Raw genomic sequence first — 10673 nt, 5'->3', positions numbered from 1 at the left:
TCCAAGCTCTTTATATTAAGTTCCCTTGTGGAGCCTTTTAGTTTCAATCTTATAAGGGCTATAATAAACTCAGTAGCAATATGGGACAAGCCCATGGGATCCTCGGAGCTCTAATACTGCTAGTCCCAAGCCCTCAGCCATCCACTCTACCCTTCCTATCAGCTCTCAGACTTCCAGCCCCTAGGCCTTCCACCCTTGCCTATCTCCAGTACAGAGTTTGGCTGAAAAATATTCTAAGTCCAAACAATGGAAGGTTTAACATTTAGAAACGAGCACATTTTTTCAAGAAAGTGCCGTGGCATAGCGGTTAAGGACACTAACTGCAATGCACAAGGACCTGGGTTCAATTCCAGGTGGGCATGCACAATTTTGTTAAAAAACTTAGTAAAAAAAAAAAAAAAAAAAAACCTCCTTTTCCGGGGACCCCGGGATTTGAACCGGGATCCCCTGGCCTGGCAGCCAGCTAGCTAACCACCAGGCCAATTGCCTCTTGATAAATATAATTTCGGAACTAATATTTAAAGGTTAGGATTGCGCAATTGCAAAAAGGTCAGAGGGCACAGCACATTTGCATGTATTTAAATAACAAAACAGAAATTTCAATATGTTAAAAAGACAGAATACACAAGATATTCAGACCTTGCATGTATTTGAGTATTTTTAGGTCAAACATCTTTGCAAACCTTTCTACATTTAAACTTCCAAATGTCCAGTTTTGTATCAAGTACATGTCACTAAAAATTCAACTGCGTTGGTTGAAACGGTCCTCGATGGTCTGCACACAAAATGTCCAATTAAATTTTCAGAGTGAAAAAAACAGAACTGACTGCAACCAATGTCGCTGTCCTGGGGCGAGCCTGGAAGGAAATTAAAAATCAATGAAATGACCAGACGTTCTGAGGATCCCACAACAGCGTAGGGTCTATGGTACCATGTACCAATTTATCCCTCAACTTATAGACCCCTTTCTTGTGTTCTGCATCAATGTTACATGTAAAAAGTTCACAGTTTTCAACTTGGTGTATTCCAGATTTTTAAATGAGAGTAATCCTGAAATAAATGGCAATCCTGAAGAAAACATCCTGAAATCGGGAAAAGATCTTGACAAATGTCAAGACGATCAAAGTCGCTGTGTACAATTGATTTTGACAATAATTGCAACAAATGTCATGTAAAAAAAAACCTGTGACGAGTGCACTTGATTCCGAGTCAAAGCTAGAGACAATAAGTTTCTGCTACAGTCTAAAACTTCCATCGAATAGCTGACATTTAAACGGCCGGAAACTGTCACTATTACAAAAATTCCTGAGGAAAACAATTGAGGAAGCCTCTGTTTGGAATGCGCCATTTGACGTTGTGGAATGAATAATGCATGAGTTCTGATAAATATGGATGAAAACCCATTCAGTCTACTGCACTTGGGCTTTCCATCTGCATACGTTCTCCTTGTCGGCCAATGAACAGCTTTCTACTGAATATTCATGAGACTGCATTTCCTCAGTGTGGCCTTCACCGTCGGTCACTTCCATGGACGTGGAACTCTGCGAGTTGAATCCGCTGTCCGACTGCATTGGGGTCACCAGCTCCCTGGGTGTGACCTTTGACCGGGGAAGGGCCTCAGCTGTCTCCATGGCAACTGTTGATCTGGTGTTGCTGCCTCTTGTGGAGATAATGTGACCCTGGAACCCGACGGCATCCTGAGGTAGTTCTGGAGTTGTCTTCAAGGTGAGAGGCCGCTGGGGACGAAGGGAGTCGCAGGGGGCGTGGCTTGGCAGCCAGAGGGTGGACGTCAGCTGCTTGTGGCCTTCATCGGAACAGGGGATGCTGGTGCCCTCATACTCATCAATAAAAGACAGCATGTCCTTTGAAGTGGAGAGGCTAGCGCCGCCCATCCCGTTTGGCATCTCCTGGTCGTTGTCTCGCATCCGGTCCGCTGTCAGGTCGCAGCTGGACTCACTGGACATCCGCAAGCAGGATTGCTCCATGCTGCAGACGGAGGCTTGTCCGGCCAGGTCCGGGGTCTGCGAATCCCCAGAATCACTTGGGGTGGAATCACTTTGATCATTGGAATCATCAGACCTTTTTCCAGCTGGGGGCAGGGACGTCAAACACTTCTCACCTGGAAGCATGATTGAGAACAAACTTTTTAAGTTTTAAAAGTTGGTTGAAAACTTCACGCAGACGGGCGGGTAAAAGTGTCTGTGACTATCAGACAGGGAAAAAAGTATCTTTAACAGTGAGAAAAGCCACGCAGTCCACAGTAAAATGAATTGAAAAGGACAAAAACTCTGTCACTCTTTCCGAAAATGTTTGAATCAACCAGGAGCAATTTCGCATGCTCTTGGCAAACATATGATTCTGTTTATAGTAGGACATTTCAAATTATTTTGGCCTTGTTTTGGAACCACATGGAGGCTCAAATTTCGGTCAAAAATCCCCAAACAAAATTCTCTCCCAACAGAACAAAACTAAGAAATCTGAAACTTTAAAGAATGCTCACAAGACAAGTCACGCCAACAATACACACCTGTAACTCTTGGGTCAACACACGGGTGATCGATGCGAGCCCCGCCCCTGAGATGGTTCCCACCGAAGGTGTACAAAACTGGCATCATCTCGACGCTAGGGGGCTCCATGCTGGCCAGGAACGGCGACAGCATGCCGCTCTGCGACTTGGATGCGTCCGGCAGGATGGGTGAGGCCTCTGGCATACTCATGTCACAGGAGGGCGCCCTACCCTTGCCTGAAGAATCGCAGATAGGATTGCTGGAATCTGAAGAAGAGAGGCCCAACGTTGATCCTTGAATTCAGGGTTTGACTAAACAATTTTGAAGGGAATTTTTCACCGAGTGGTGAGGGTGTTGATATGTCTTGATTTCCGTTCAAAATCAAGAAAGAATATCATATTTCCGCTTACCTGACCCAACCTAGAAAATCTCACAAAATTTTCATCTTTGCATTCAAAAACTTACAAAAGATAAAGAAATATGCCAATCCACAACCTGCTTTCAGACAACTGGCTCAGAAAAACTGACTTGTTCCTGCTTTCTACGTTCGATGACTCTCTGCCCATTAATCAGTGAAGATACTCAGTGCCAACGAGCATGTGCATGTTATTTACTTAGCAGTATGGAGTATAACCATATTTGGACGGCCTATTACATCACAAATCTCGCGCAATCTGACCATTCACAAGGCTTGTTCTAGCAGCCTGCAACGGATTGTGTGGTTTCCATGTTACGGGCACTTTTCTTAAACGCTGCAGCATATGGAACAAAAACACTAACGAAAAATTTTGCTTGCAAAAATCTGATTGGCTGCGCAAAAAACCTGACTGCATACATAAGATGGAAGTTCTAAAACACCTTTGTACTGATGGGATTTAAAATTCGTCGTTGCCAACTTGAGATATTTAAAGTTGAATTTGGACAAAAACTGTTGCATCAGGAGGGAAAGGTCACTATGCCCATATTTGGTAACACTCTAAACTGATTAGGTGGATGCGAAAAAACACTAAAACTCCGTCCATGTTTTTAACCACTTCGGACCGGGGCATTTTTCAACGTTGAGGATGCTGGGCCGGCAAGACTATCATTTTTTCCGTTTTCAAAATCCTTCAACAATTCATCATTCCATTTAACGGTCGTTTATAGCCCCACAGAGTAATCTTCAGGCACTACTCTAAGTTGACAGGTGACCTTCATTGACTCCCGAATATTTCAGCCAGGCCTGCAGCCTTGTAAACAGAGCCCAGATTGAGCGGTGTTATACAACTGTCTTTTGTTCACGAACCTGGCTCAGTGCACTGCTGACCTCTTTTCAATAGGGGCCAGATTAGCATGCAGTGGTGCTGTGTGGCTCATCGCTGCGGTGGTGGAGAGCTTTTGTCCCCGGTGGTAATCCGCTTGCTCTAAATACCCCAAACCCTGGTATACGGTTTCAAAATAACGCTGGATTATCACCACTTTTGAGAGTGAAAAATGCCGGTCATGCCCAGCAGCCTGGTCTTTTGTTCGGAGTACGGTCTTTTGTTACAGGGCCCTGTTTCCTTTGTCCGAGTTCGGAGACCCCGGCCACACATATAAACCATACGGCTCCGATTTCGGAGTCCCCGGCTGGTAGTGGTTACGTCTTGGGGAGGAGGAAAATGAAATGGGGATCAAATTTTAAAAACCTTGTAATTCTCCTAAAACCCAATCACAGCTAGTGAAACCACATAAAACCTTGTATAACCCGATAAAACCTTGCAAAACCCTATAAACCCTTAGAAAACCTCATAAAACCCCACAAACCCTAGTAAAACCCCACAAACCCTAGTAAACCCCTGGAAAACCAATAAAACCATGTAAACCCCAAACACTTCGTAAAACCCCCCATAAAACTTGAAGGTGAATCTCAAGTTATCCTCACCTGAGGTAGTTGGGTAGATGGTGCTGGAGATGGGAGAAAAGGACGGAGAGGCTATGAGGCCCGCTGAGGACCTTGAACCCTGGCTGTAAGGAGTCCATCGCCTGGGAGTCAACTTGCTGGAGATCGGGCTGGAGGAAAACTGGCTCTGCAAGAGAGACAAGACAGATCTAAACCTGAAATTTAAAAGAAAAAAAAAGAGGAAATTCCCCACTGCAGAAAATTTGGTACAGAGTTTTTCGTTTTGAAGAGGCATAGTCGAGGAGTAAAGAAATGAGGATATAAGCTGATCCCAAGGAAAGTTGCATGCCTCTTTGAAACATAGATCATGGGAAGAGGCAGTTTTGGTTACAGTCGAACCTCGTTAATAAGAGGTCCTTTGGACTTGGCAAATTACCTTGTTATAGTAGGAATCTGGTATCATCAAGAATGAAAACAATGACAAAGAAAGGATTGGGACGTAAGAATTTCCTTGTCTTAGGATAAATCTCGTATTAACAGTGCTCTTAGTAACGAGGTTCGACTGTGTATCTATTGGCTTTGTCCGTAATGGAGAGAGAGGGCGTGGCCCTGCATTGAAAAACATGTCCGCAATGGGTAAAGGCGTTGAGCAGGCTCTGACTGGCCCCACAACGAGGGAACAATTTCCTTTCCAAGCAAATGCAGGACCGAGTTGTGGGGAGAAATCTTTGTCACCCATAATGAATCATCTGCAGAGCCCGTATGCCTGTACACCCTTTTCTGTGCTCACGATGCAGGTTACAAGTAGAGTCAGTGTCCGTGTGGGAGCCGGGGGGGCCGGTTATGAATATCTCGCATTATCAGCCTTCAGAACTTTGGCAGCGAATCAACACGACAACAGAAAGCCCAGCGAGCGACGTCCTAGAAACCTCTGAGGTTCGGGTCCCCTCTCACCTGTGCCGATCCGGGGGTCTTCACGTGGCTGATGTCCGAGGCTGACAATGTCGTATCGTCAACTTGCCTGATTGGAGAGATCTGCCGTCATGATTTGAAAGGGAAAGACAGAGCATTTTATACAGCTGCATGCTGCAAGCTCAGGGGAAACATGAATTACCATCCTTTGCAGCGTACAGAATCCTTTGTTAAGAGTGGAGACAAAACATGCACCATGTCAAAGTTACATTACAAAGTTACTTACATTTATGACTTTAATAGCCCCTCTACACCAGGGGCCAATTTGGGAGAACTGCCTAAGCACAAATTTTGCTTAGGCGCAAAAAAACTTGCTTAAAAAACAAAGGTTACCAGCTCCAAATCTATGTGATTGTCATGCTAACCAAAAGACAGGTGAGTACCATTCCAAAACGATATACATCACATGGAGTTTTGGCGGGTAACCTGATTTGTCAAGCAAGGTTTTTTCACGCTTAAAAGCAAATTTTGTGCTTCAGCAGCTCTATGAAATTGGCCCCTGAATGAAAGGGTTCGACACTGTCAACCGGGACCAGGTCTGAGATCGTTATCCAATTAAATGTTTCTCCCTTTGACTCGTTTGGTGAGCTACAGTGACGGAAGCATTTCCCTGCTTGGGCTACCTTTCCTGGAGTCCTGGCCACACGTGTAAAACAGGAATGGCCTCTTTTCATTTCCCACGCAAAAGCACAGCTCCTCCGTCATTTTCTCTCCCCAAATCACCTTTGATTCTACACATTTTGACTTTCCACTGACCACTGCCTTAGTTTGAGTTAGGGCTGTGTCAAATATCTGAATATTCAATCGATTGTCGAATATTCAAATATTAATTTTCCGAATTTGAATATTCAAATGCAAAAGTCAGGAAAGGATGGGAACATTTTCTTTTTGTTTTAGATGAGAAAAATTGCATTATGGAGGTTTGTTTCAAGAAGATTCAAATGAAAAGCGTCGGAAATTTTACAATGATTTAAAAAGTAAATTTTTCATTAAACAATTTAAAAGGAATAGAAATTTTCAACAGGGTAAGAAGTCTTGTTCATCTCTTCACTTTTGCTAAATCTTGGCTGGAGATACTCCCAGATATGAGAAGCTATTATATTGATCACACTGTACAATTGTGAGCGTTATTGCAACTGATTTCGTATACGGTTTCTTTATCAACAATCTCCTAGTCGGTGCAACCGAATATTTGGATATTCGATCAAATTGAAGGTTGAATATTCGAATAGTGAAGTATTCGAATTGACTCGGCCCTACTTTGAGTGGCTGTTAACTTTGGATACTCTGCCCCTTACAACTGCTTTGCATTCTAACCATGTCTACATAAAACCTTAGAATTTAACTGAGAGCTTTGCTTGCGTTGGGTCACACCACAAAACTGACTGAATCAGACATCCTGATTACCTGCGGTGAGGGGATGTCAGGTATCCTCTCTGGGGAGACATGGTCGTCTAACCCACCTCCGACAGGACTGATCGTCGGACTAGCCTCTCCGTGGCTGAACAGCTTGCGTCGAAGAGATGAGCTGCAGAGATCGTTGACCCCCTCGGCTTGACTGTCATCGAAGGTGAACCTGTCACCTTTGGAAATAGGTTTGAGACTGTTGGAAAGTGACGTGATTTTTCGGTGCGAAATTGGATTTTGTTAAAAGCTTGGGCGATCTCACCGTTTGTGGGTAACTCTTGAACTTACCAAGCACTGCTTGAAGATCAAAGTCGGCGGGCAGTGTAACGACGGTTTGGCAAGACACTGAAAGATATAAAAAAGTCGGGGTCTTAGCTTGAATTTGAAAAGTTTTAGTCAAAATTCGACTTGATAAAAAAGGGGCATTGAAATCGCTGAAGTCTGACGAATATGCAATAAGCGTACAGTGCATCCAAATTGCTGAAGTTTGACGCATATATAAAATGTTCGCATAACAAAAGCAGAGCTGCTAACTGCACTTGACCAAAAATCCTATGATTTTACCTTAACAATCCTATTTTCTGAAAAAAAAAATCCTATTCTTCACTGTTGTGAACGATCGAGCGAGCGCGATGCCTAGTCTGGGCCACAGACTGATTTTGCTTGTACATCCATAGTTTACTTACGGTGCACAGACGAACTGCACAAACGAAGCACCAACGGACGATAGAGGGCCTCGTGGATGGACACCGCATCGTGCGTGTTGCATGGCATTTCAGACCTTGTCGATGACTGATGTTACCGCGCGAAATTAACTTGTAAAATATGCCATTTTTCAAGCCAAACAATCGATAAAAATCTAAAATAACTACAAAGCTTATTTTTTTTGGACATCGTATTTTACTGAGAATAATCGTAGCGTCGTATTGTCATTGAAAAACCGTATGAGATACACTAAAATCATACTGGTTGGCAGCTCTTCAAAAGGGGGTGTCCCAAATGAACCCCAAAAATTTCCAAATTGGACGAGACATTGTCTGAGCGGCATTCGAAAGCTCATCTAGCTACGGCAAGACACATATCCTGTCAGGGGACACCATTACGTCAGGTACAGGACAAGCAGGCAAAGGAGGCTACTGACCTTCTGACCTCTTGCTGTGCTGCAAGCAATTGTCGTTAACGTGCTCTGAGCCCTCTGGTGCCTCGGTCATGCTGTCGTTGACTTCTGCTTCTATAACAAGAAAAAAAAAATGGGCCCAGAGGTGAACCTCACTCAAGCACAACTACTTTTATCGAATTTCCAATAATGTTGTACGTTAAAGTATTCTTTATTTTGTGCCAAGAAAGGGATAGCTCTCTTACTTGTGATTCTGTGGACCAACCATGAAAATACATGTAGCATACATGTGTATCATATATTGCCCTCAGCACTAGTCAATATACATAGTAGAACACCCAGTCAATATACACATAAGTACTCATGATCGGAGTTGACACCATTTGACCTTGTAACTCAGTTCTTGTATTTGGTGGTTGCATGGTCAAATCTGCAAATGAATCTGGTCTAAATCATACACTTTCCTTAGCACCAGTCAATATAAAAATATTCATGATTGTACTTCACACTATTTCACCTTGTGCACAAAAGGGAGCTCAGTTCTCTCATGTGCTGGTTCCGTTGCTGGAAATCAATCTAGAAAGCATCACATATTGGCCTCAGCACCGGTCAACATAAAACTATTCATTACCATAGTTCAGACTATTTCATCGTGTGCCGTAAGGGAGCTCAGTTGTCTTATGCAGGTTCCGTTGCTAGAAATGAATCAAGCAAGCATCATATATTGGCCTCAGCACCGGTCACTATAAAACTATTCATTACCACAGTTCAGACTATTTCATCATGTGCACGTAAGGGAGCTCAGTTGCCTTATGTTCTGATTTAAGACAAATCCTGGAACAAATAAAGCCTGTATCCACGATTGTTATTCACACTCAAATTTCTCTTTGTGGACTTGGTATTACCAGAGCCCTAGATCTGAGATCCATGTCCCCTTGGCCTTCAGATTATCACAGTCTCTCGGGGGCCACAGGTGAGCGCTACTGACCTTGTTGCCGGTCCATATGCACATATTACCTGAAACAGATGGAGGATTTGGCGAGAATGTCACATGCTTGATGGGTCGCTTGACTGACCAGGGTGAAGGAACGACATGTTGCTGGGAAAAGAACTGCCGAAATAAACAAAAAAGAAAAAAAACAACCACAATTTCAAATCTTAATTCAACGCTATACAGGTGCCCTTAACTTTAGGGTTCTGGCCAAGGCCTCACTGGCAGGATACCAGCGATGTCATGCCTAGAACCCAAACGTCAAGGATAAGAGAGAAGCTGAGGGTGGAGTACCAGTGAGGTCATGACTCGGACTCACCTGTTCAATAGCCTGCTGGGCGCGTTCCTCCATGTCGCTATCCAGCGTACTTTCCTGCTGAACGGCATGCTCGTCAATGTCGGCAGGATGGAGGATAGCCAGTTGGTCGATGGACCAGCGGAATAGAGAGCTCTTCTGAAATTGGGAAAACCCAACCAACAATCAAATTGAGCTTTTAATATATATTGATTTGGGTTTTTTCTTTTTGTGATGAAATATGTGCAGAATTTAATAAGTATTTTATATTCAGTTCTGTTCAACTTGGGAGAAATGGAAACCCACACTCTCCTAATGACTAGAGCAGACAATTTGCTTGACTGCTGAGCTTGTTTGGGTAAGCCTGCCAGTCAAAAATAGTGCGGACATGACTTAACCTTGGAGCTAGCAGGGGTGGCAGTACGTTTGGAGGCAAAGACAGAGGGGCTGAACTGGGTCAGGTGGAGGCTGTCCAGGCTGTCTGCCTCGAAGGGATTCAGCGTGCTGTTGCAGCTGCTGGTGTCGCGGGCATTCCCCGCACTGCGGCAGGCACTCTCCTCCATACCTGACAGTCACGTCACTGAACCTAGTTTTTAAGACATTTGCAATAAGCATCAGTGGATTAGGATGACAGCATTGACGAACGGTGGAGCGACCAGTGCAGTGGCAGATTTACATGTAGTTGGGTGGTTTTTTTTAGAGCTGCAAGCACCAGCATTTTAGAAACACTACCAACCTGACCATGACTACTTATAATTTGACACTTGGCTACTAGTACTACTACTAGGGCCTACCTTCTGACCTTTCTTGGGGATGACTTGGATTCTTTGAAGAAAAAAAATCCCATTTTGCTACTCCAAGTCTGATTTGCCGGCAAGACCTTTGCCTTTTGGTTGCTTTAAGTTTAAGCATGTTTAAGCATGGAGCTATAAAAACGGAGGTTGAAGCATGGTAAGTTAAATCCCAAACATGCCTAACGAACATGCCTCAGGCCAATCAGTCAAATGAGTAAATCATGTCAAAATAACAGGTAGGACCTAGGCCTACCTCTTAAAAAAATCTTGATGTTTGTGACACTGACGGACCAATAAATAGGCACGCGCATGAATTTCGGTTTGTTTACGACTAGCGACTCAACTCGGATATGTTGGACTAACTTGTTCAACGTCATCAGGTCACGAACGTAATCACTTTGATCGACGATCCCGGATCTTAAAACATGTTAAATTTGAATCTCTCAATGCTGAGTCATGCACCATCTTCACACACATATAAACGTGGACAATTCTACGTTCACATAAAAATCTACCTCATACTATAATTCATGCCAAGATGCAAAATAAAGAGCGACTTCTCACCTCGTTTTTTAACTTTTAACGCCTCCCGCGCTCTTGTCTCATGTGAATAGTGTAGCGCCCTCAAGAGCCGACACTATAACCGACCAGCCAGAGCCCAAGCTGGGAATGGCTGGCTGTTTGGTTTTTGCATGCAGTCTTATGCTGAAGACTTTCAGGAAATCTGAT

At 43.8% G+C, this 10673-nt stretch overlaps 1 protein-coding gene across 2 annotated transcripts; it reads right to left on the bottom strand.

Annotated features, from left to right (window-relative positions):
- Positions 1 to 894: 894 nt before the first annotated feature.
- Positions 895 to 10666, bottom strand: LOC110977328 (uncharacterized). 2 transcript variants are annotated; one of them, XM_022231332.2, is made up of 11 exons: positions 10509 to 10666; positions 9549 to 9736; positions 9175 to 9309; positions 8882 to 8975; positions 7889 to 7978; positions 7036 to 7092; positions 6748 to 6923; positions 5323 to 5403; positions 4411 to 4555; positions 2528 to 2773; positions 895 to 2119 (listed from the first exon to the last, which is right to left on the bottom strand). In XM_022231332.2, the coding sequence occupies exons 2-11, from the start codon at positions 9711 to 9713 to the stop codon at positions 1410 to 1412; spliced, it is 1899 nt and encodes a 632-aa protein (XP_022087024.2). In that variant the 5' UTR covers positions 9714 to 9736; positions 10509 to 10666; the 3' UTR covers positions 895 to 1409. The 2 variants fall into 2 exon arrangements, with proteins under 2 accessions (XP_022087024.2, XP_086987350.1); XM_087131224.1 differs by lacking the exon at positions 10509 to 10666 and adding an exon at positions 10308 to 10502.
- Between the last annotated feature and the right edge of the window lie 7 nt (positions 10667 to 10673).

This window comes from Acanthaster planci, linkage group LG21 (assembly GCF_054643075.1).
Source record: "Acanthaster planci isolate LZ-2023a linkage group LG21, COTS_SCS, whole genome shotgun sequence".
Lineage (NCBI taxonomy): Eukaryota > Metazoa > Echinodermata > Asteroidea > Valvatida > Acanthasteridae > Acanthaster > Acanthaster planci.
This window is presented reverse-complemented; position numbering and strand designations above follow the sequence as displayed.